The following is a 27,569-nucleotide window of genomic DNA, read 5'->3' as shown; positions in this document are numbered from 1 at the left end:
TTGTTTCCCTGATCTATCCATTAGATGGTTCTGATTGGCTTGTTTCCCTGATCTATCCATTAGATGGTTCTGATTGGCTTGTTTCCCTGATCTATCCATTAGATGGTTCTGACAACTAACTGATTGGCTTGTTTCCCTGATCTATCCATTAGATGGTTCTGATTGGCTTGTTTCCCTGATCTATCCATTAGATGGTTCTGACAACTAACTGATTGCAGCACAAATAGAGGAGGCAAGTGGAAGGGGGAGAAGGTGCTTGCTGTGTCTCAGTCAGTAGAGCATGGTGCTTGCTGTGTCTCAGTCAGTAGAGCATGGTGCTTGCTGTGTCTCAGTCAGTAGAGCATGGTGCTTGCTGTGTCTCAGTCAGTAGAGCATGGTGCTTGCTGTGTCTCAGTCAGCAATACATGGCGCTTGCTGTGTCTCAGTCAGTAGAGCATGGTGCTTGCTGTGTCTCAGTCAGTAGAGCATGGCGCTTGTTGTGTCTCAGTCAGTAGAGCATGGCGCTTGCTGTGTCTCAGTCAGTAGAGCATGGTGCTTGCTGTGTCTCAGTCAGTAGAGCATGGTGCTTGCTGTGTCTCAGTCAGTAGAGCATGGTGCTTGCTGTGTCTCAGTCAGTAGAGCATGGTGCTTGCTGTGTCTCAGTCAGTAGAGCATGGCGCTTGCTGTGTCTCAGTCGGTAGAGCATGGCACTTGCTGTGTCTCAGTCGGTAGAGCATGGCGCTTGCTGTGTCTCAGTCGGTAGAGCATGGCGCTTGCTGTGTCTTACAGTCGGTAGAGCATGGCGCTTGCTGTGTCTCAGTCGGTAGAGCATGGCGCTTGCTGTGTCTCAGTCGGTAGAGCATGGCGCTTGCTGTGTCTCAGTCGGTAGAGCATGGCGCTTGCTGTGTCTCAGTCGGTAGAGCATGGCGCTTGCTGTGTCTCAGTCGGTAGAGCATGGCGCTTGCTGTGTCTCAGTCGGTAGAGCATGGCGCTTGCTGTGTCTCAGTCGGTAGAGCATGGCGCTTGCTGTGTCTCAGTCGGTAGAGCATGGCGCTTGCTGTGTCTCAGTCGGTAGAGCATGGCGCTTGCTGTGTCTCAGTCGGTAGAGCATGGCGCTTGCTGTGTCTCAGTCGGTAGAGCATGGCGCTTGCTGTGTCTCAGTCGGTAGAGCATGGCGCTTGCTGTGTCTCAGTCGGTAGAGCATGGCGCTTGCTGTGTCTCAGTCGGTAGAGCATGGCGCTTGCTGTGTCTCAGTCGGTAGAGCATGGCGCTTGCTGTGTCTCAGTCGGTAGAGCATGGCGCTTGCTGTGTCTCAGTCGGTAGAGCATGGCGCTTGCTGTGTCTCAGTCGGTAGAGCATGGCGCTTGCTGTGTCTCAGTCGGTAGAGCATGGCGCTTGCTGTGTCTCAGTCGGTAGAGCATGGCGCTTGCTGTGTCTCAGTCGGTAGAGCATGGCGCTTGCTGTGTCTCAGTCGGTAGAGAAGGTAAGAAACTTGGCTGTCGGCCCTAGATTAAAGAATAAAATGAGTTAAAGAAAATTGTGATAAATTAAAAAAGTATACCAGCTTAATTTAAGGACCGAAAAATTGACAGCTGTGCCATACAGGTTGACGGCTGGTCCATACAGGTTGACGGCTGGTCCATACAGGTTGACGGCTGGTCCATACAGGTTGACTGCTGTTCCATACAGGTTGGCAGCTGGTCCATACAGGTTGACTGCTGTTCCATACAGGTTGACGGCTGGTCCATACAGGTTGACTGCTTGACAGCTGGTCCATACAGCTGGTCCATACAGGTGGTCCATACAGGTTGACGGCTGTGCCATACAGGTTGGCAGCTGGTCCATACAGGTTGACTGCTGTTCCATACAGGTTGACTGCTGTTCCATACAGGTTGATGGCTGGTCCATACAGGTTGACGGCTGGTCCATACAGGTTGACAGCTGGTCCATACAGGTTGACAGCTGGTCCATACAGGTTGACGGCTGGTCCATACAGGTTGACGGCTGGTCCATACAGGTTGACGGCTGGTCCATACAGGTTGACAGCTGGTCCATACAGGTTGACAGCTGGTCCATACAGCTGGTCCATACAGGTTGCAAAAAAGTTGTGAAGATATTTTCAATGTGCCGATTCCGTGGCACATTGTATATGAATTGACACGCAAAACAACGCCGGATTTAAAAAAAAATAATAATAATTCTATTCAAATTATTATACAAAATTCTTGCTACCATTAGAATGTTATATATATGGGGGATACAACCTCCTCCAGCTCTGCAGATTCTGCTGTGAGGAGGCAGAGTCATTAGATAATTTATTTTGGTACTGTCCATATGTAGCTTGTTTTTGGTCACAGGTCCAGGAATGGCTGAAGAATTGCAAAATTTACCTGGAGCTAACTCTGCAGGTAGCACTGCTGGGTGATCTGAAAAGCCATAGTCAATCGATTTAATAAAATAATATTTAGTAAAAATATGCATCTTTAATTTACAATCTGTAGAAACTATGAGAATATAAAGGTTCAGAACTTGTGAAACACCACAGCACAGTTGAAAAATATGTGTCGATTAGAAATCAAGGCTGGATGTTTTTCAGAGATGGATGGAAAGGGGTTGAGGGTGGGACTAAAAACAAATCAGAATTCATCAAAAAAGATAACTATTGTAAAATAGATTGTGTCCGTAAAATGTATAAAGTATGTGTAAGTTTAAGTAGCAGCCTAAGTGTTGTCGGTTATTTGACTCCAATTAAGGGAGGGGTGGTAGAATTAGGGGATTTATTAATTAATATATATATATATATGTACATACATACATACATACATACATACATACATACATACATACATACATACACACACACAAACAGTGGGGCAAAAAAAGTATTTAGTCAGCCACCAATTGTGCAAGTTCTCCCACTTAAAAAGATGAGAGAGGCCTGTAATTTTCATCATAGGTACACTTCAACTATGACAGACAAAATGAGGGAAGAAAATCCAGAAAATCACATTGTAGGATTTTATATGAATTTATTTGCAAATTATGGTGGAAAATAAGTATTTCAATGCTGCAGAAATGTTTTGGTTTCCTTCCCCAGATCTGTGCCTCGACACAATCCTGTCTCGGAGCTCCACGGACAATTCTTTCGACCTCATGGCTTGGTTTTTTGCTCTAACATGCACTGTCAAATGTCAGACCTTATATAGACAGGTGTGTGCCTTTCCAAATCAAGTCCAATCAATTGAATTTACCACAAGTGGACTCCAATCAAGTTGTAGAAACATCTCAAGGATGATCAATGGAAACAGGATGCACCTGAGCTGTATTTCGAGACTCATAGCAAAGGTTCTGTATAAATAAGGTATTTCCTTTTTTTAATGCTAATACATTTGCAAAATTGTCAAAAAATCTGTTTACGCTTTGTCATTATGGGGTATTGTGATGTCATTATGGGGTATTGTGATGTCATTATGGGGTATTGTGATGTCATTATGGGGTATTGTGATGTCATTATGGGGTATTGTGATGTCATTATGGGGTATTGTGATGCCATTATGGGGTATTGTGATGTCATTTTGGGGTATTGTGATGTCATTATGGGGTAGTGTGTGTAGATTGATGATGAAAAAAAAGTATGTAATCAATTTAAGAATAAGGCTGTAAAGTAACAAAATGTGGAAAAGGGGAAGGGGTCTGAATATTTTCAGAATGCACTGTTTCTCAGGGATGGAAAGACACTCTTGACCTGTAAAACGACTAACCCCCAAAAAATGAAAACTGACTCTTAATTAGTGCTTGACTTGGGCAGGAGATCAACGGAGCTACGGAGTACCGGCACCTCAAATGTTCAACTGCTTGATCTCCTCATCCTCTTATAGAACACTAGCTCAACAGTGTTGTGGAGCTCCAGAACCTAAATATAAACAGTACCGGAACACAAAATGAGTTCCGGAATCTATTTCAGTCCAAGTCATGCACTGCCCTTACCTTATCACTAACTTTAACCAAACCGATAACCCTAACCTAATTTTGACCAATTCTGAAAGTATTTGCAGGTCAGGAGTGTCCGTGTAGCCTTTTCTGTCTGTCTCCGCGTCATGTTGAAGATTTATGGCTGGGTCTACAATGGTATCCTATTCTAAAAAATGCACCCCCTCCTCTCCCCTGTAACTATTCCGTAAAATAACGGATAAGCAAATCTAGCCTTTCTGTGGTGGTTCCCCCAGGTGATGACGTGTGCTCGGGGCTCGGGGCATGGGGCTCAGGGCATGGGGCTCGGGGCATGGGGCTCGGGGCATGGGGCTCGGGGCATGGGGCTCAGGGCTTGTGTCCTCAGGACTTGGGGCTCAGGGCTTGTGTCCTCAGGACTTGGGGCTCAGGGCTTGTGTCCTCAGGACTTGGGGCTCAGGGCTTGTGTCCTCAGGACTTGGGGCTCAGGGCTTGGGACTCTGGGCTTGTCCTCAGGACTTGGGGCTCAGGGCTTGTGTCCTCTTGGCTTGTGTCCTCAGGGCTTGGGCCTCAGGGCTTGTGTCCTCAGGACTTGGGGCTCAGGGCTTGTGTCCTCAGGACTTGGGGCTCAGGGCTTGTGTCCTCAGGGCTTGTGGCTCAGGGCTTGTGGCTCAGCAGAGTTGGTTTCAACCTCTGTCTGACATGAGACCACAGGAGTCACTTAGAATGGAATGACTAACACCTGATTGGGTAAGAGGTGTGAATGTTATTCTTAGCGGAAAATAGACAAATGAACAGAAATAACATTTAGAGATTTGAGCTATGAATGGATAGATCAGGGGAACAAGACCAATCAGATCCATCTAATGGATAGATCAGGGGAACAAGCCAATCAGAACCATCTAATAGATAGATCAGGAGAACAAGCCATTCAGAACCATTTAATGGATAGATCAGGGGATCTAGCCAATCAGAACCATCTAATGGATAGATCAGGGAAACAAGCCAATCAGAACCATCTAATGGATAGATCAGGGAAACAAGCCAATCAGAACCATCTAATGGATAGATCAGGGAAACAAGCCAATCAGAGCCATCTAATAGATAGATCAGGAGAACAAGCCAATCAGAATCATCTAATGGATAGACCAGTAGAACAAGCCAATCAGTATCATCTAATGGATAGATCAGGAGAACAAGCCAATCAGAATCATCTAATGGATAGATCAGGAGAACAAGCCAATCAGAATCATCTAATGGATAGACCAGTAGAACAAGCCAATCAGAATCATCTAATGGATAGATCAGGAGAACAAGCCAATCAGAATCATCTAATGGATAGATCAGGAGAACAAGCCAATCAGAATCATCTAATGGATAGATCAGGAGAACAAGCCAATCAGAATCATCTAATGGATAGACCAGTAGAACAAGCCAATCAGAACCATCTAATAGATAGACCAGGAGAACAAGCCAATCAGAATAATCTAATCCCTAAATAAACACCCAGTATATGACACAAAGACATTGACTGTCCACTTTTGGAAATGTTTCAGATTTATAGTTTCTTGAATGATTCTGCAAACATCTCATTTTGCCCACTGCTCGCCCTTCTTTTTCTCGGTCAGTGGTTCGGGCCCTCTGCCCCTCCCCTCCCAGCACAATAAATAATGTGGCATGGGACTCAGGCCTTTTGTGTCCACACAGATTCTTTCTACTGTATGTTCTGCTGGGGGTAGGCAGAAACCAGGGCGTTTTATCAGAATAACACAGAGTCTTGTTGGGGCTCTGATAAAGGGCAGCATTGTATGGTAATAGTTTATATAAGACCATATGACCGCTGTGCTGCGCTGGGCTCTGCTACGGTGCAGGGTAGTGGCTAGTGTCGCGGGAATGATTAGCATTTTACCAACGCATCGTGTTCACAAGCCAAGAGCCTTCTGATTTGATGATAAAATAAACACATTTCATTTAACCCTTCTTTGTACACATTTTGTGTACCACCACAGCTGAAGGTAAAATCCATCATATCTCTGATTACTCTTTATTACCCTTTTGGATGATGATGTGTTGAGATTCCTGAGGAAAAGAAAAGAGATTCTGACTGTCTGAGGTGTTCTGGAGTTCTCTGAGAATTCTAGAATTCCAGACTAGATTCTAGAATGGTTCTGCAGAAAGACAGTAGTTACTGATATGAAACATCTGTTCACTCGAATACAATAACTTCTCTTGGTTTGATCTGGGTTTATTTTATGATTGGTATATTTTAAAGACTGTTTTGAGATTTGCTATATATTTCTTCAGTTACAGTAGAGGTCTTAGACAGTGTCTGTCTGAAGTTAGTTGTAAGATTCTTCTAGTGAGATGGATGTTTGAGCCGTTGCTTGGAGAATATATCTTGGCTGGTCTGTCGTGTGTAGCCGTGTCCGTTTGTCCGTCTGTCTGAAGGTCAGGTTGCGCGGTCAGTCAGTATTAATACTTGTTGAATGGATCACATGTCTCCGTTATCGTTTCGCTATTGGCTATCGGAGCGTTATGTGGCGTGACGTTACGCCCGTGTTAGGCCATCGCCCCGAGGTTCTTAAAGCGCAGGCCAGGGATAGGCTGAGTCTTGTTTGCCGTTGCTGTGACCCAGCTCCAGCTCCATGGCCAGGCTACACCTGACGGTGGTGGTTTAAGGACCCGGTGCTTCCGCCACTGCCGGCGGAGACTGGTAGGACCAACAGCTCAGGGAATACTGGGGCTGCTTTCTAGATCACACCCTATTTAATGGGTCCTGGTTGAAAGTGGTGCACTTTTATAGGGAAAGGGGTGCTATTTGGGACATAGACATGGGTCAGGTTGGGGGGTTGTTGTTTATATAGGAGGAAGGTTCTGTTTTAGTCCACGTTAGTATGTTTGAGAATCGGGTTTTTCTGTCCGATGTGTCTGGTGTTTTAGTTATTTGAGCTCAAGAATTTATGATGATTGTTGGTTGGATACATACAGTACACCTGTGGGGTTATTTAAGAACTCTTTCTTCCTCACTACAGGTTTGATTGATTGCCTTTATTAAGGATTGACTCAGAGATTGTACAGTTTCAATGACTATATCAATTTGTTACCAACATGTGATGTACCTTGATGTCCCCTAATTCCTTCATTACATGTTTCCTTGACATGGTCGTTCTTATAGAGAATGACCACCTTTCCCAGTGTGATCGAACGTCAGCTTGTATCAATACACTGTCAACAGAACTATATCCCTTCTTGTTTCTCCTCTCCAGACCTGGAATCGAAAATGAACTGGGGGTCCTTTTACGCCGTGATCAGCGGCGTAAACAGGCATTCCACCGGCATCGGCCGCATCTGGCTGTCTGTCATCTTCATCTTCAGAATCCTGGTCCTCGTGGTGGCGGCCGAGTCGGTCTGGGGCGACGAGAAGTCTGGCTTCACCTGCAACACCCAGCAGCCCGGCTGCAACTCTGTCTGCTATGACCAGTTCTTTCCCATCTCACACATCCGCCTGTGGGCCTTGCAGCTCATCCTGGTTTCCACGCCTGCTCTCCTAGTGGCCATGCATGTAGCCCATCGCAGACACATCAACAAGAAGATCCTGAAGAAGTCCGGGCGCACTTCCCCTAAGGAGTTGGAACAAATCAAGTATCAGAAGTTTGCGATCGCAGGCGCCCTTTGGTGGACCTATATGATCAGTGTGCTGTTTAGGATCGTTCTGGAAGTCGGCTTCCTTTATATATTCTACTTGATCTACCCTGACTTCAAGATGTTCCGTCTGGTCAAGTGTGACTCGTACCCCTGCCCCAACACTGTGGACTGCTTCGTGTCACGACCCACGGAGAAAACCATCTTCACCGTGTTCATGCTCTCCGTGTCGGGGGTGTGTGTTCTCCTTAACCTGGCCGAGGTGGCCTACCTGATTGGCAGAGCCTGTCTGAGGTGTATCCATGGTAACCAGGACAAGAATAAGGTAGCAGGGATTGGTCAGAAACTGTCCTCCTACAAACAGAATGAAATCAACCAGATGATCGCTGACCAGTCGAAGTTCAAGTTCAACATGGGAGCTAGGAAGACCTCTATGGAGAAGGGAGAGAGGTGTTCTGCTTTCTGATAGGCTGCCCTGGAAGGGAGAGAGGTGCTCTGCTTTCTGATAGGCTGCCCTGGAAGGGAGAGAGGTGCTCTGCTTTCTAATAGGTTGCCCTGGAAGGGAGAGAGGTGTTCTGATTTGCTGCCTATGGAGATGGGAAAGCAGGGCTCTGCTTTCTGATACGCTGTCTAGTCCTAGTTCCCACAAATGTTCACTGCTTCAAACTAATGAATTGTAACCAGCTTCTAACCATACTGGATAGAAATCCTCAATAGCTCCATCTAGTAATAACATCAATCATTCACTCATTTATTTCTTCATCTATTTATTCTAGTGGCTGGTGCTAGGTTCTCAACATTCCTAACGGTGGTAGGATATAGAGAAGAACAAACGAGCCCAGACAAACTCAACGCTGGATCGGAGAGAGAACTTTGTTTCATCGTGATCGACACAGTCACTGTTTTGTCTCACAACCTTGGGGCAGGAACTAGTGGATAAAGGAACATTTGTTTCAGCACATGACTTGACAAACCCATTGTATTGGAACTCACTGAGTCTCCTACAGCAGGGAGACTACTCCTACAATACGGAGATTACTCCTACAGCGTGGAGACGACTCCTACAGCAGGGAGACTACTCCTATAGACTATTCCTACAGCACAGAGACTACTCTTACAGACTACCCCTACAGCATGGAGACTGCTCCTACAGAATGGAGACTACTCCTACAGCAGGGAGACTACCCCTATAGACTACTCCTACAGCGGAGGGACTACTCCTACAGCGGAGAGACTACGGCACGGAGACTACTCCTACAGACTACTCCTACAGCAGGGAGACTACTCCTACGGCACGGAGACTACTCCTACGGCACGGAGACTACTCAACAGCAGGGAGACTTCTCCTACAGACTACTCCTACAGCAGGGAGACTACTCCTACAGACTACTGCTACAGACTACTCCTACAGACTACTCCTACAGCACGGAGACTACTCCTACAGACTACTCCTACAGCAGGGAGACTACTCCTACAGAATGGAGACTACTCCTACAGACTACTCCTACGGCACAGAGACTACTCCTACAGAATGGAGACTACTCCTACAGCACGGAGACTACTCCTACAGACTACTCCTACGGCACGGAGACTACTCCTACAGCAGGGAGACTACTCCTACGGCACGGAGACTACTCCTACAGACTACTCCTACAATAGGGAGACTACTCCTACGGCACGGAGACTACTCCAACAGACTACTCCTACAGCACGGAGACTACTCCTACAGCACGGAGAGTACTCCTACAGACTACTCCTACAGACTACTCCTACGGCAGAGAGACTACTCCTACGGCAGGGAGACTGCTCCTACGGCAGAGAGACTACTCCTACAGCAGGAACGGATCACTCATCAAGACATTGAAGGTCTTTTTAATGGTGCACAGCAAACTATGGAGCTTTACTACATTGCTATCAGTACCAAGAGGGTTAGCAGCAGCAGCGACGTGGAAAACTGGTTGTCCTAAGATGGATTACTGACAACTTCCATTAACGGTTGTTAACCCGTACAAAAATATGGTATGTTCATATCCCACATTATACTGTTATATATGATGTGTTCATATCCCACAGTGGTATATACTGCAGTACTCTGACTATTATGAGGATGTTTACACGACAACATCCTCAGCTGCAAAGTAAACCTGTTGTTGAGGTTTCGGCTCACAGCATCTGATAGTGGATTGATGGATACAAGTCTTTATGTTTTGCAAATCAAATCAAATCAAAATGTGTAGACCTTACAGTGAAATGCTGACTTACAAGCATTTAACCAACAAAGCAGTTTTCAGAAAATACACACAAAAAAAAGTAAGCGATAAGAATAACAAATAATTAAAGAGCAGCAGTAAATAACAATAGTGAGGCTTTATACAGGGGGTACCGGTACAGAGTCAATGTGGAGGCTATATACAGGGGGTACCGGTACAGAGTCAATGTGGAGGCTATATACAGGGGGTACCGGTACAGAGTCAATGTGGAGGCTATATACAGGGTGTTACGGTACAGAGTCAATGTGGAGGCTATATACAGGGGGTACCGGTACAGAGTCAATGTGGAGGCTATATACAGGGGGTACCGGTACAGAGTCAATGTGGAGGCTATATACAGGGGGTACCGGTACAGAGTCAATGTGGAGGCTATATACAGGGGGTACCGGTACAGAGTCAATGTGGAGGCTATATACAGGGGGTACCGGTACAGAGTCAATGTGGAGGCTATATACAGGGGGTACCGGTACAGAGTCAATGTGGAGGCTATATACAGGGGGTACCGGTACAGAGTCAATGTGGAGGCTATATACAGGGGGTACCGGTACAGAGTCAATGTGGAGGCTATATACAGGGGGTACCGGTACAGAGTCAATGTGGAGGCTATATACAGGGGGTACCGGTACAGAGTCAATGTGGAGGCTATATACAGGGGGTACCGGTACAGAGTCAATGTGGAGGCTATATACAGGGGGTACCGGTACAGAGTCAATGTGGAGGCTATATACAGGGGGTACCGGTACAGAGTCAATGTGGAGGCTATATACAGGGGGTACCGGTACAGAGTCAATGTGGAGGCTATATACAGGGGGTACCGGTACAGAGTCAATGTGGAGGCTATATACAGGGGGTACCGGTACAGAGTCAATGTGGAGGCTATATACAGGGGGTACCGGTACAGAGTCTATGTGGAGGCTATATACAGGGGGTACCGGTACAGAGTCAATGTGGAGGCTATATACAGGGGGTACCAGTACAGAGTCAATGTGGAGGCTATATACAGGGGGTACCGGTACAGAGTCAATGTGGAGGCTATATACAGGGGGTACCGGTACAGAGTCAATGTGGAGGCTATATACAGGGGGTACCGGTACAGAGTCAATGTGGAGGCTATATACAGGGGGTACCGGTACAGAGTCAATGTGGAGGCTATATACAGGGGGTACCGGTACAGAGTCAATGTGGAGGCTATATACAGGGGGTACCGGTACAGAGTCAATGTGGAGGCTATATACAGGGGGTACCAGTACAGAGTCAATGTGGAGGCTATATACAAGGGGGTACTGGTACAATGTGGAGGCTATATACAGGGGGTACTGGTACAATGTGGAGGCTATATACAGGGGGTACTGGTACAATGTGGAGGCTATATACAGGGGGTACCGGTACAGAGTCAATGTGGAGGCTATATACAGGGGGTACCGGTACAGAGTCAATGTGGAGGCTATATACAGGGGGTACCGGTACAGAGTCAATGTGGAGGCTATATACAGGGTGTTACGGTACAGAGTCAATGTGGAGGCTATATACAGGGGGTACCGGTACAGAGTCAAACTGGAGGCTATATACAGGGGGTACCGGTACAGAGTCAATGTGGAGGCTATATACAGGGTATTACGGTACAGAGTCAATGTGGAGGCTATATACAGGGGGTACCGGTACAGAGTCAATGTGGAGGCTATATACAGGGGGTACCGGTACAGAGTCAATGTGGAGGCTATATACAGGGTGTTACGGTACAGAGTCAATGTGGAGGCTATATACAGGGGGTACCGGTACAGAGTCAAACTGGAGGCTATATACAGGGGGTACCGGAACAGAGTCAATGTGCGGGAGCACCGGTGTCAAGGTAATATGTACATGTAGGTAGAGCTATTGAAGTGACTATGCATAGATAATAACAGAGAGTAGCAGCAGCGTAGAAGGGGAGAGGGGTATGCAATGGAAATAGTCTGGGGAGCTATTTGATTAGGTGTTCAGGAGTCTTATGGCTTGGGGGTAGAAGCTGTTTAGAAGTCTCTTGGACCTAGACTTGGCACTCCGGTACCGCTTGCCATGCGGTAGCAGAGAGAACAGTCTATGACTAGGGTGGCTGGAGTCTTTGACAATTTTATGGGTCTTTCTCTGACACCGCCTGGTATAGAGGTCCTGGATGGCATGAAGCTTGGCCCCGGTGATGTACTGGGCCGATCGCACTACCCTCTGAAGTGCCTTGCGGTTGGAGACCGAGCAGTTGCCATACCAGGTAGTGATGCAACCCGTCCGGATGCTCTTGATGGTGCAGCTGTAAAACCTTTTGAGGATCTGAGGACCCATACCAAATCTTTTCAGTCTCCTGAGGGGGGAATAGGTTTCGTCGTGCCCTCTTCACGACTGTCTTGGTGTTTTTTGGACCATGTTAGATTGGTCATGTGGACGCCAAGGAACTTGAAGCTCTCAACCTGCTCCACTACAGCCCCGTCGATGAGAATGGGGGCTTGCTCAGTCCTCTTTTTCCTGTAGTCCACAATCAGCTCCTTTGTCTTGATCACGTTGCGGGAGAGGTCCTGGCACCACACGGACAGGACTCTGACCTCCTCCCTATCGCCGTTGGTCATGGTGTTTCTATCTTCTCAGACCGCTACTTTACTGAACAAATATATAAACGCAACATGCAACAATTTCACTTTTTAAAAATTCATTTGAACCGAATCTATGGATTTAACATAACATAGGCCCACCCACTTAGGAGCAGGGGCCCAAGCCAATCAGAATGAGTTTTTCCCCACAAATGGACTTTATTACAGACAGAAATACTCCTCAGCACCCCCTCCACCCCACCTCAGATGATCCTGCAGGTGAAGAAGCCGGATGTGGAGGTCCTGGACTGGTGCGGTTACAACGTGGTCTGCGGTTGTGAGGCTGGTTGGACGTACTGCCAAATTCTCTAAAACGGTGTTGGAGGCGGTTTATAGTAGAGAAATTAACATTAAATGATCTGTAAACAGCTCTTGCTGACATTCCTGCAGTCAGCATGCCAATTGCACGCTCCCTCAAAACTTAAGACATCTGTGGCCTTGTGTTGTGTGTCCAAACGGCACATTTTAGAGTGGCCTTGCATTGTGATCATGCTGTTTTAATCAGATTCTTGATGTGCCACACCTGTCAAGTGGATTATCTTGTCAAGGGAGAAATACTCACTAACAGGAATGTAAACAAATGTGCGCAACATTTTAGAGAAATGAGCTTTTTGTGTAAATGGAACATTTCTGTGATTTTAATTTTATTTATTTAAAGAAAACATCAGTCATCTCAACACAATGAACTGAGTTTGAACCTGGTCATTATTCTGGATCTTCCCAGAAATGGTGTCATTGTTGAGAAGTCACATGACGTGCAGTGGAACCTATGCAGAGGCAGAGATTAGATAGAGAATTCGTTTGTCTTTCATCAGGTTTGGGGCGTTGCCAGGCAAAGTAGATTAGCCAATAACATCCTGGTTTTTGATTGGTTGAAAACAGGCTGTTGCCATTAGACATTTACCTACAGTTTTTTTTAATGACATTAAAATCATTTTATTTGGATACTATTATTTATTTTTCATATTTAATGAAAGTTATTGTACTGTAATAATTATTCTCCTCTCTTTTCCTGTCTAGTTTCCAGTTTATAATTTAATCATACGCATTGTTCTCATAAAAGGCTAAATACATTTTGTTGTACAGTAAAATGATAAAGATAATGAATTGAACCTGTGCTTGTCATTCAGCTGTTCAACAGCTCTTTAGTTCTGCTTCAGTTGTAGTATCAAATGTTCATCTACTGTCTGTAAACATTCCTGTTACTTCCCAGAAATCCTGGTTGGTGTCACATGTGCTCCCTCTCCGGTCTCTAGGTCACCAGGCTGCTCGTTATGGCGCACACCTGTCACCATCTTTACGCGCATTATGACACTCACCTGGACTCCATCACTTCCCTGATTACCTGCCCTATATCTGTCACTCCCTTTGGTTCCTTCCCCTTCCCTCATTGTTTCTCTGTCCGGTCTGTGGCCTTTGTTCTTGTATTACGTTGCGTCTATTTATTAAAACACTCCCTGAACTTGCTTCCTGACTCTCAGCGCACATCGGTACAGTTGGAGCATACCAGATTTCCTGCTTATTCCGTCTTGATTCCCGGAATTCTAAAAAACGGGATTTCTGGGAATTTTGGGGAAAGTAAACAGAATTTTTCAACCCTAATCCAGTCCATGGTGTATATCTGACAGATGAAACAGGTTGGAACAGTGTATCTATATATTATTGTACATTAAGGAATAAAATCCACAACGATTTGACCAACTCGTGTGTTGACTTTATAACATTGACTGACATTGCAAAGTGTCAGTAGCTGTATGTTGTTATAGATCCCGACCTCTGGTTTCACATCTTAGTATACAGTAAATCCATTTGGATGTCATCTGTGTGTTTACCAGCGCTCCCTATAGCAACCTTCCTGGAGTTGTCTACGTTGGAGTCTTCTCATTTCCTCCGTTACACTCCCGTCATTGGTGGCTTTAACATTCTTCGCCTGCCTGTCATTGGTGCCTTCAGGACCTGAACGGCTGCTCTTCTCCAAAGCTGAGTCCCAAATAGCACCCTGTTCCAAATTTAGTGCTCATAGGTCTCTGGTCTAAAGTCGTTCACTATATAGGGAATAGAGTTCCATAGGGCTCTGGCCTAAAGTAGGACACTATATAGGGAATCGGGTTCTATAGGGCTCTGGTCAAAAGTACTGCACTATATAGGGAATAGGGTGACATAGGGCTCTGGTCTAAAGTAGTGCACTATATAGGGAATAGGGTGCCATAGGGCTCTGGTCTAAAGTAGTGCACTATATAGGGAATAGGGTGCCCTAGGGCTCTGGTCTAAAGTAGTGCACTATATAGGGAATAGGGTGACATAGGGCTCTGGTGTAAAGTAGTGCACTATATGGTGAATAGGGTGCCATTATGGACACACCCACATTAAGTCATGCCCTCTGCCCTCCTACACCACAGTGACAGAGACACCCTTCCCCTATATTTAGCACTGAGCTGCACTTGATGCCAGACAGACCAGAAAGTCAAGCTTATTGGCCAGCTGCCCTGTCAATCACCTCAACAGGCTGGGGAGTTGGGCCAGGGGCTCCCATAGCTGACGTTAGAGAGTGCCCTCAGCCCTGGGCCAAATGTAACCCTGGGGGACAGAGGGAGGGGATAGAGGGAGGGAGAGTTGGTCTTGGCTAGCAGCAGTATCAGTAGCAGTGCCGTTCAGCTGGTTGGAAGGGAGAGAGGGTCGGAGAGGAACTCTAGGAGGGAAGACAGGGAGAGAGGATTGGAGAGGAACTCTAGGAGGGAAGACAGGGAGAGAGGATCGGAGAGGAACTCTAGGAGGGAAGACAGGGAGGAACTCTAGGAGGGAAGACAGGGAGGAACTCTAGGAGGGAAGACAGGGAGGAACTCTAGGAGGGAAGACAGGGAGGAACTCTAGGAGGGAAGACAGGGAGGAACTCTAGGAGGGAAGACAAGGAGAGAGGGTCGGAAAGGAACTCTAGGAGGGAAGACAAGGAGAGAGGGTCGGAGAGGAACTCTAGGAGGGAAGAGAGGGTCGGAGAGGAACCCTATCGGGAAGTCAGGGAGAGAGGGTCGGAGAGGCACTCTAGGAGGGAAGTTAGGGAGAGAGGGTCGGAGAGGAACACTAGGAGTGAAGAGAGGATTGGAGAGGAACTCTAGGAGGGGAGAGAGGGAGAAGCCTTGACTGACTGAAGAGGGAAGACAGGAGTGTGTTGGTGTGGAACGGTCTTGTTGTGGCCAGTGGTGGGCTGGTCTGGTGTTTCCTGTCCATTCAAGGGCATTCCATCTGCTGAGACCTGGACAGGAGAGAGACAGCAGAGAGGAGCAACCAGCCACATAGGCCTCACTGGGTTGGAGAGAGAGAGAGGGACAGGGGAGGAGGGAGAGACACAGAAGGAAGGAGGCTACGAGGGGAGCCACATAGGCCTCACTGGGTTGGAGAGAGAGAGAGAGGGACAGGGGAGGAGGGAGAGACGCAGAAGGAAGGAGGCTACGAGGGGAGCCACATAGGCCTCAGTCCCACAGGGAGCTACTCTTCTGGGGACAGTAGACTGACAAGGTAGGTACTTCCATATTCTACTTTCTGTTTCAGTCTTCCTCTCTGGATTTCTGTGTGTGGTACTGTTAGGATGGAGAGAAAAGATGTAGTTTCAACGTAAAGGTGTTGACTTGGCCCAGTAACCCAGTAAGGTGGGGACTTGACCCAGTAACCCAGTAAGGTGGGGACTTGGCCCAGTAACCCAGTAAGGTGGGGACTTGGCCCAGTAACCCAGTAACCCAGTAACCCAGTAAGGTGGGGACTTGACCCAGTAACCCAGTAAGGTGGGGACTTGGCCCAGTAACCCAGTAAGGTGGGGACTTGACCCAGTAACCCAGTAAGGTGGGGACTTGACCCAGTAACCCAGTAAGGTGGGGACTTGACCCAGTAACCCAGTAACCCAGTAAGGTGGGGACTTGACCCAGTAACCCAGTAAGGTGGGGACTTGACCCAGTAACCCAGTAAGGTGGGGACTTGACCCAGTAACCCAGTAAGGTGGGGACTTGACCCAGTAACCCAGTAAGGTGGGGACTTGACCCAGTAACCCAGTAAGGTGGGGACTTGGCCCAGTAACCCAGTAACGTGGGGACTTGGCCCAGTAACCCAGTAAGGTGGGGATATGGCCCAGTAACCCAGTAAGGTGGGGACTTGGCCCAGTAACCCAGTAAGGTGGGGACTTGGCCCAGTAACCCAGTAAGGTGGGGACTTGGCCCAGTAACCCAGTAAGGTGGGGACTTGGCCCAGTAACCCAGTAACCCAGTAAGGTGGCGACTTGGCTCAGTAACCCAGTAAGGTGGGGACTTGGCCCAGTAACCCAGTAAGGTGGGGACTTGGCCCAGTAACCCAGTAAGGTGGGGACTTGACCCAGTAACCCAGTAACCGAGTAAGGTGGGGACTTGGCCAAGTAACCCAGTAAGGTGGGGACTTGACCCAGTAAGGTGGGGACTTGACCCAGTAACCGAGTAAGGTGGCGACTTGGCCCAGTAACCCAGTAAGGTGGGGACTTGACCCAGTAACCCAGTAAGGTGGGGACTTGACCCAGTAACCCAGTAAGGTGGCGACTTGGCCCAGTAACCCAGTAACCCAGTAAGGTGGGGACTTGACCCAGTAACCCAGTAAGGTGGGGACTTGGCCCAGTAACCCAGTAAGGTGGGGACTTGACCCAGTAACCCAGTAAGGTGGCGACTTGGCCCAGTAACCCAGTAACCCAGTAAGGTGGGGACTTGGCCCAGTAACCCAGTAACCCAGTAAGGTGGGGACTTGACCCAGTAACCCAGTAACCCAGTAAGGTGGGGACTTGGCCCAGTAACCCAGTAAGGTGGGGACTTGACCCAGTAACCCAGTAAGGTGGCGACTTGGCCCAGTAACCCAGTAACCCAGTAAGGTGGGGACTTGACCCAGTAACCCAGTAACCCAGTAAGGTGGCGACTTGACCCAGTAACCCAGTAAGGTGGGGACTTGACCCAGTAACCGAGTAAGGTGGGGACTTGACCCAGTAACCGAGTAAGGTGGCGACTTGGCTCAGTAACCCAGTAACTCAGTAAGGTGGGGACTTGACCCAGTAACCCAGTAAGGTGGGGACTTGACCCAGTAACCCAGTAAGGTGGCGACTTGGCCCAGTAACCCAGTAAGGTGGGGACTTGACCCAGTAACCGAGTAAGGCGGGGACTTGACCCAGTAACCCAGTAAGGTGGGGACTTGGCCCAGTAACCCAGTAAGGTGGGGACTTGGCCCAGTAACCCAGTAACCCAGTAAGGTGGGGACTTGGCCCAGTAACCCAGTAACCCAGTAAGGTGGGGACTTGACCCAGTAACCCAGTAAGGTGGGGACTTGACCCAGTAACCCAGTAAGGTGGCGACTTGGCCCAGTAACCCAGTAAGGTGGGGACTTGGCCCAGTAACCCAGTAAGGTGGGGACTTGGCCCAGTAACCCAGTAAGGTGGCGACTTGGCCCAGTAACCCAGTAAGGTGGGGCCTTGGAAATAATTCTCATTATTTGAGAGGGGAATTGTTACTACAAATGAGTTTCTTATAAGATGAATAAATGAAAACAGTGTCGCAAGAGGTTGAGATCTCTGAATGAACCCCAGTATTGAAAAGGCAGATATGGTTCGGTTGTTATTGTTGTGTTACCAGAAGAGGATATGGTCATTAACCGTTGCTCTTTCCCAAACAGTAGCAGCCCAATCTCAACAACTGACTCCACTGTTAGACCTGTTGATTACAGACCAAACTCAGTCATGGATCATATCTACTAGCTGTCTGTAATGACAGTCAGACTGGCGTTCGTCTCTAATTATAACCAAATACTGTCTAATTCCTACAGTCTGTAATGACAGTCAGACTGGCGTTCGTCTCTAATTATAACCAAATACTGTCTAATTCCTACAGTCTGTAATGACAGTCAGACTGGCGTTCGTCTCTAATTATAACTAAATACGGTCTAATTCCTACAGTCTGTAATGACAGTTTAGTCTCTAGTTATAACTAAATACGGTCTAATTCCTACAGTCTGTAATGACAGTTTAGTCTCTAGTTATAACTAAATACGGTCTAATTCCTACAGTCTGTAATGACAGTTTAGTCTCTAGTTATAACTAAATACTGTCTAATTCCTACAGTCTGTAATGACAGTCTCTAGACACACACAGGCCTCTCTCTATACTATCCCTGGCTACAACCTGCTGTCCCCGGGTCCAAATATACCCCCATCCTAAATGTAATATAAACCTGTCTGTGTCACTACCTGCCCTGTAGACAGAGGTGTGAAGAAACACACACACACACACACACACACACACACACACACACACACACACACACACACACACACACACACACACACACACACACACACACACACACACACACACACAAGTTTGGGATACTCCTCTGATCTTGGCCCTCCTGTTGTGAGTCAGTCTAGGGACAGGACACTCAGCACGTTGAGGACAGTTGTCTCCTGTTGTGAGTCAGTCTATTGGAAGACAGGGACAGGACACATTGAGGACAGTTGTCTCCTGCGCTCTTTTCACACAAGGCAGCGATTATATTTATGTAACAGTTTAAATGATATGGACCTGACAGATACAGATACAGACCTGACAGATACAGACCTGACAGATGCAGATACAGACCTGACAGATACAGATACAGACCTGACAGATACAGACCTGACAGATACAGACCTGACAGATACAGACCTGACAGATGCAGATACAGACCTGACAGATACAGAGCTGACAGATACAGACCTGACAGATACAGAGCTGACAGATACAGACCTGACAGATACAGAGCTGACAGATACAGAGCTGACAGATACAGATACAGACCTGACAGATACAGATACAGACCTGACAGATACAGATACAGACCTGACAGATACAGATACAGACCTGACAGATACAGACCTGACAGATACAGATACAGACCTGACAGATACAGGCCTGACAGATACAGACCTGACAGATACAGATACAGACCTGACAGATACAGACCTGACAGATACAGACCTGACAGATACAGATCTGACAGATACCGACCTGACAGATACAGAGCTGACAGATACAGACCTGACAGATACAGATACAGAGCTGACAGATACAGACCTGACAGATACAGACCTGACAGATACAGATACAGACCTGACAGATACAGATACAGACCTGACAGATACAGACCTGACAGATACAGATACAGACCTGACAGATACCGACCTGACAGATACCGACCTGACAGATACAGATCTGACAGATACAGACCTGACAGATACAGACCTGACAGATACAGATACAGACCTGACAGATACAGATACAGAGCTGACAGATACAGATACAGACCTGACAGATACAGACCTGACAGATACAGGACCTGACAGATACAGACCTGACAGATACAAGACCTGACAGATACAGATACAGACCTGACAGATACAGACCTGACAGATACAGATACAGACCTGACAGATACAGGAACTGACCAGATACAGATACAGACCTGAACAGATACAGATACAGACCTGACAGATACAGACCTGACGATACAGACCTGACAGATACAGATACAGACCTGACAGATACAGACCTGACAGATACAGATACAGAGCTGACAGATACAGACCTGACAGATACAGACCTTACAGATACAGATACAGACCTGACAGATACAGATACAGACCTGACAGATACAGACCTTACAGATACAGATACAGACCTGACAGATACAGATACAGACCTGACAGATACAGACCTGACAGATACAGACCTGACAGATACAGATACAGACCTGACAGATACCGACCTGACAGATACCGACCTGACAGATACAGATCTGACAGATACAGACCTGACAGATACAGACCTGACAGATACAGACCTGACAGATACAGATACAGACCTGACAGATACAGATACAGACCTGACAGATACAGATACAGAGCTGACAGATACAGATACAGACCTGACAGATACAGACCTGACAGATACAGACCTGACAGATACAGACCTGACAGATACAGATACAGACCTGACAGATACAGATACAGACCTGACAGATACAGATACAGACCTGACAGATACAGACCTGACAGATACAGATACAGACCTGACAGATACAGACCTGACAGATACAGATACAGACCTGACAGATACAGAGCTGACAGATACAGACCTGACAGATACAGATACAGAGCTGACAGATACAGACCTGACAGATACAGATACAGAGCTGACAGATACAGACCTGACAGATACAGATACAGACCTGACAGATACAGATACAGACCTGACAGATACAGACCTGACAGATACAGATCTGACAGATACAGATACAGACCTGACAGATACAGACCGGACAGATACAGATACAGACCTGACAGATACAGATACAGACCTGACATATACAGACCTGACAGATACAGATACAGACCTGACAGATACAGGTACAGACCTGACAGATACAGATACAGACCTGACAGATACAGACCTGACAGATACAGACCTGACAGATACAGATCTGACAGATACAGACCTGACAGATACAGACCTGACAGATACAGATACAGACCTGACAGATACAGATACAGACCGGACAGATACAGACCTGACAGATACAGATACAGACCTGACAGATACAGACCTGACAGATACAGATACAGACCTGACAGATACAGACCTAACAGATACAGACCTGACAGATACAGACCTGACAGATACAGACCTGACAGATACAGATACAGACCTGACAGATACAGACCTGACAGATACAGACCTGACAGATACAGATACAGACCTGACAGATACAGATACAGACCTGACAGATACAGATACAGACCTGACAGATACAGACCTGACAGATACAGATACAGAGCTGACAGATACAGATACAGACCTGACAGATACAGACCTGACAGATACAGACCTGACAGATACAGATACAGACCTGACAGATACAGACCTGACAGATACAGATACAGACCTGACAGATACAGATACAGAGCTGACAGATACAGACCTGACAGATACAGATACAGAGCTGACAGATACAGACCTGACAGATACAGAAACACACCTGACAGATACAGATACAGACCTGACAGATACAGACCTGACAGATACAGATCTGACAGATACAGATACAGACCTGACAGATACAGACCTGACAGATACAGATACAGAGCTGACAGATACAGACCTGACAGATACAGATACAGAGCTGACAGATACAGACCTGACAGATACAGATACAGACCTGACAGATACAGATACAGACCTGACAGATACAGACCTGACAGATACAGATCTGACAGATACAGATACAGACCTGACAGATACAGACCTGACAGATACAGACCTGACAGATACAGATACAGACCTGACAGATACAGATACAGACATGACAGATACAGACCTGACAGATACAGATACAGACCTGACAGATACAGATACAGACCTGACAGATACAGATACAGACCTGACAGATACAGACCTGACAGATACAGATACAGACCTGACAGATACAGATACAGACCTGACAGATACAGATCCAGACCTGACAGATACAGACCTGACAGATACAGATACAGACCTGACAGATACAGATACAGACTGACAGATACAGACCTGACAGATACAGATACAGACCTGACAGATACAGACCTGACAGATACAGATACAGACCTGACAGATACAGACCTGACAGATACAGACCTGACAGATACAGATACAGACCTGACAGATACAGACCTGACAGATACAGATACAGACCTGACAGATACAGATACAGACCTGACAGATACAGATACAGACCTGACAGATACAGACCTGACAGATACAGACCTGACAGATACAGATCTGACAGATACAGATCTGACAGATACAGACCTGACAGATACAGACCTGACAGATACAGATACAGACCTGACAGATACAGATAGAGACCTGACAGATACAGACCTGACAGATACAGATACAGACCTGGCAGATACAGACCTGACAGATACAGATACAGACCTGACAAATACAGACCTGACAGATACAGATACAGACCTGACAGATACAGACCTGACAGATACAGACCTGACAGATACAGATACAGACCTGACAGATACAGACCTGACAGATACAGATACAGACCTGACAGATACAGATACAGACCTGACAGATACAGACCTGACAGATACAGATATAGACCTGACAGATACAGATACAGACCTGACAGATACAGACCTGACAGATACAGACCTGACAGATACAGATACAGACCTGACAGATAAAGAGCTGACAGATACAGATACAGACCTGACAGATACAGACCTGACAGATACAGACCTGACAGATACAGATACAGACCTGACAGATACAGATACAGACCTGACAGATACAGATACAGACCTGACAGATACAGACCTGACAGATACAGATACAGACCTGACAGATACAGACCTGACAGATACAGATACAGACCTGACAGATACAGACCTGACAGATACAGATACAGACCTGACAGATACAGACCTGACAGATACAGACCTGACAGATACAGACCTGACAGATACAGATACAGACCTGACAGATACAGATACATACCTGACAGATACAGACCTGACAGATACAGATATAGACCTGACAGATACAGATACAGACCTGACAGATACAGATACAGACCTGACAGATACAGACCTGACAGATACAGATACAGACCTGACAGATAAAGAGCTGACAGATACAGATACAGACCTGACAGATACAGACCTGACAGATACAGATACAGACCTGACAGATACAGACCTGACAGATACAGACCTGACAGATACAGACCTGACAGATACAGATACAGACCTGACAGATACAGATACATACCTGACAGATACAAACCTGACAGAAACAGACCTGACAGATACAGACCTGACAGATACAGACCTGACAGATACAGACCTGACAGATACAGACCTGACAGATACAGACCTGACAGATACAGATACAGACCTGACAGATACAGACCTGACAGATACAGATACAGACCTGACAGATACAGATACAGACCTGACAGATACAGACCTGACAGATACAGACCTGACAGATACAGATACAGAGCTGACAGATACAGACCTGACAGATACAGATACAGAGTTGACAGATACAGACCTGACAGATACAGATACAGACCTGACAGATACAGATACAGACCGGACAGATACAGAACTGACAGATACAGATCTGACAGATACAGATACAAACCTGACAGATACAGACCTGACAGATACAGATACAGACCTGACAGATACAGATACAGACCTGACAGATACAGACCTGACAGATACAGATACAGACCTGACAGATACAGATACAGACCTGACAGATACAGATACAGACCTGACAGATACAGATACAGACCTGACAGATACAGACCTGACAGATACAGATCTGACAGATACAGACCTGACAGATACAGACCTGACAGATACAGATACAGACCTGACAGATACAGATACAGACCTGACAGACACAGACCTGACAGATACAGACCTGACAGATACAGACCTGACAGATACAGACCTGACAGATACAGACCTGACAGATACAGATACAGACCTGACAGATACAGACCTGACAGATACAGATACAGACCTGACAGATACAGACCTGACAGATACAGATACAGACCTGACAGATACAGACCTGACAGATACAGATACAGACCTGACAGATACAGATACAGACCTGACAGATACAGATACAGAGCTGACAGATACAGATACAGACCTGACAGATACAGACCTGACAGATACAGACCTGACAGATACAGACCTGACAGATACAGATACAGACCTGACAGATACAGACATGACAGATACAGATACAGACCTGACAGATACAGATACAGACCTGACAGATACAGACCTGACAGATACAGACCTGACAGATACAGATACAGACCTGACAGATACAGACCTGACAGATACAGACCTGACAGATACAGACCTGACAGATACAGATACAGACCTGACAGATACAGACCTGACAGATACAGATACAGACCTGACAGATACAGATACAGACCTGACAGATACAGACCTGACAGATACAGATACAGACCTGACAGATACAGACCTGACAGATACAGACCTGACAGATACAGATACAGACCTGACAGATACAGACCTGACAGATACAGACCTGACAGATACAGATACAGAGCTGACAGATACAGACCTGACAGATACAGACCTGACAGATACAGATACAGACCTGACAGATACAGATACAGACCTGACAGATACAGACCTGACAGATACAGACCTGACAGATACAGATACAGACCTGACAGATACCGACCTGACAGATACAGAACTGACAGATACAGAGCTGACAGATACAGATACAGAGCTGACAGATACAGGCCTGACAGATACAGATACAGACCTGACAGATACAGACCTGACAGATACAGATACAGACCTGACAGATACAGACCTGACAGATACAGATACAAACCTGACAGATACAGATACAGAGCTGACAGATACAGACCTGACAGATACAGACCTGACAGATACAGACCTGACAGATACAGATACAGACCTGACAGATACAGATACAGACCTGACAGATACAGATACAGACCTGACAGATACAGACCTGACAGATACAGATACAGACCTGACAGATACAGATACAGACCTGACAGATACAGATACAGACCTGACAGATACAGACCTGACAGATACAGATACAGACCTGACAGATACAGATACAGACCTGACAGATACAGATACAGACCTGACAGATACAGACCTGACAGATACAGACCTGACAGATACAGATACAGACCTGACAGATACAGACCTGACAGATACAGATACAGACCTGACAGATACAGACCTGACAGATACAGATACAGACCTGACAGATACAGACCTGACAGATACAGACCTGACAGATACAGATACAGACCTGACAGATACAGACCTGACAGATACAGATACAGACCTGACAGATACAGACCTGACAGATACAGACCTGACAGATACAGACCTGACAGATACAGACCTGACAGATACAGATCTGACAGATACAGATCTGACAGATACAGACCTGACAGATACAGATACAGACCTGACAGATACAGATAGAGACCTGACAGATACAGACCTGACAGATACAGATACAGACCTGACAGATACAGAGCTGACAGATACAGATACAGACCTGACAGATACAGACCTGACAGATACAGATACCGACCTGACAGATACAGACCTGACAGATACAGATACAGACCTGACAGATACAGATACAGACCTGACAGATACAGACCTGACAGATACAGATATAGACCTGACAGATACAGATACAGACCTGACAGATACAGACCTGACAGATACAGACCTGACAGATACAGATACAGACCTGACAGATAAAGAGCTGACAGATACAGATACAGACCTGACAGATACAGACCTGACAGATACAGATACAGACCTGACAGATACAGATACAGACCTGACAGATACAGATACAGACCTGACAGATACAGACCTGACAGATACAGATACAGACCTGACAGATACAGATACAGACCTAACAGATACAGACCTGACAGATACAGACCTGACAGATACAGATACAGACCTGACAGATAAAGAGCTGACAGATACAGATACAGACCTGACAGATACAGACCTGACAGATACAGATACAGACCTGACAGATACAGATACAGACCTGACAGATACAGACCTGACAGATACAGATACAGACCTGACAGATACAGACCTGACAGATACAGATACAGACCTGACAGATACAGACCTGACAGATACAGACCTGACAGATACAGACCTGACAGATACAGATACAGACCTGACAGATACAGATACAGACCTGACAGATACAGACCTGACAGATACAGACCTGACAGATACAGACCTGACAGATACAGATACAGACCTGACAGATACAGACCTGACAGATACAGACCTGACAGATACAGATACAGACCTGACAGATACAGACCTGACAGATACAGATACAGACCTGACAGATACAGACCTGACAGATACAGACCTGACAGATACAGATACAGACCTGACAGATACAGATACAGACCTAACAGATACAGACCTGACAGATACAGACCTGACAGATACAGATACAGACCTGACAGATACAGACCTGACAGATACAGACCTGACAGATACAGATACAGACCTGAAAAATACAGATACAGACCTGACAGATACAGATACAGAGCTGACAGATACAGATACAGACCTGACAGATACAGACCTGACAGATACAGACCTGACAGATACAGACCTGACAGATACAGATACAGACCTGACAGATACAGACCTGACAGATACAGATACAGACCTGACAGATACAGATACAGACCTGACAGATACAGACCTGACAGATACAGATACAGACCTGACAGATACAGACCTGACAGATACAGACCTGACAGATACAGACCTGACAGATACAGATACAGACCTGACAGATACAGACCTGACAGATACAGACCTGACAGTTACAGATACAGACCTGACAGATACAGACCTGACAGATACAGACCTGACAGATACAGATACAGAGCTGACAGATACAGACCTGACAGATACAGACCTGACAGATACAGATACAGACCTGACAGATACAGATACAGACCTGACAGATACAGACCTGACAGATACAGACCTGACAGATACAGATACAGACCTGACAGATACCGACCTGACAGATACAGAACTGACAGATATAGAGCTGACAGATACAGATACAGAGCTGACAGATACAGGCCTGACAGATACAGATACAGACCTGACAGATACAGACCTGACAGATACAGATACAGACCTGACAGATACAGACCTGACAGATACAGATACAAACCTGACAGATACAGATACAGAGCTGACAGATACAGACCTGACAGATACAGACCTGACAGATACAGACCTGACAGATACAGACCTGACAGATACAGACCTGACAGATACAGATACAGACCTGACAGATACAGATACAGACCTGACAGATACAGACCTGACAGATACAGATACAGACCTGACAGATACAGATACAGACCTGACAGATACAGATACAGACTTGACA

The 27,569-nt window shown here is 46.4% G+C and overlaps 2 protein-coding genes across 3 annotated transcripts in view; both read left to right on the top strand.

The window, feature by feature from the left end:
• Nucleotides 1-5,651: 5,651 nt before the first annotated feature.
• Nucleotides 5,652-9,876, top strand: LOC109880137 (gap junction beta-1 protein-like). 2 transcript variants are annotated; one of them, XM_031796979.1, is made up of 2 exons: nucleotides 5,652-5,942; nucleotides 7,194-9,876. In XM_031796979.1, exon 2 carries the CDS (start codon nucleotides 7,208-7,210, stop codon nucleotides 8,033-8,035), a length of 828 nt encoding a protein of 275 aa, XP_031652839.1. In that variant the 5' UTR covers nucleotides 5,652-5,942; nucleotides 7,194-7,207; the 3' UTR covers nucleotides 8,036-9,876. The 2 variants fall into 2 exon arrangements, with proteins under 2 accessions (XP_031652839.1, XP_020327962.2); XM_020472373.2 differs by lacking the exon at nucleotides 5,652-5,942 and adding an exon at nucleotides 6,531-6,640.
• A 5,375-nt stretch (nucleotides 9,877-15,251) lies between these two features.
• The window catches only part of LOC109888214 (gap junction alpha-3 protein), a 60,230-nt gene continuing 47,912 nt past the window's right edge, over nucleotides 15,252-27,569 (top strand). Inside the window, exon 1 of the mRNA XM_031798671.1 lies at nucleotides 15,252-15,970. The gene's annotated coding sequence lies outside the window, so the exon portion shown is untranslated. The remainder of the gene's footprint in view (nucleotides 15,971-27,569) is intronic.

The sequence above is a fragment of the Oncorhynchus kisutch genome, linkage group LG19, assembly GCF_002021735.2.
Source record: "Oncorhynchus kisutch isolate 150728-3 linkage group LG19, Okis_V2, whole genome shotgun sequence".
Classification (NCBI taxonomy): domain Eukaryota; kingdom Metazoa; phylum Chordata; class Actinopteri; order Salmoniformes; family Salmonidae; genus Oncorhynchus; species Oncorhynchus kisutch.
This window is presented reverse-complemented; position numbering and strand designations above follow the sequence as displayed.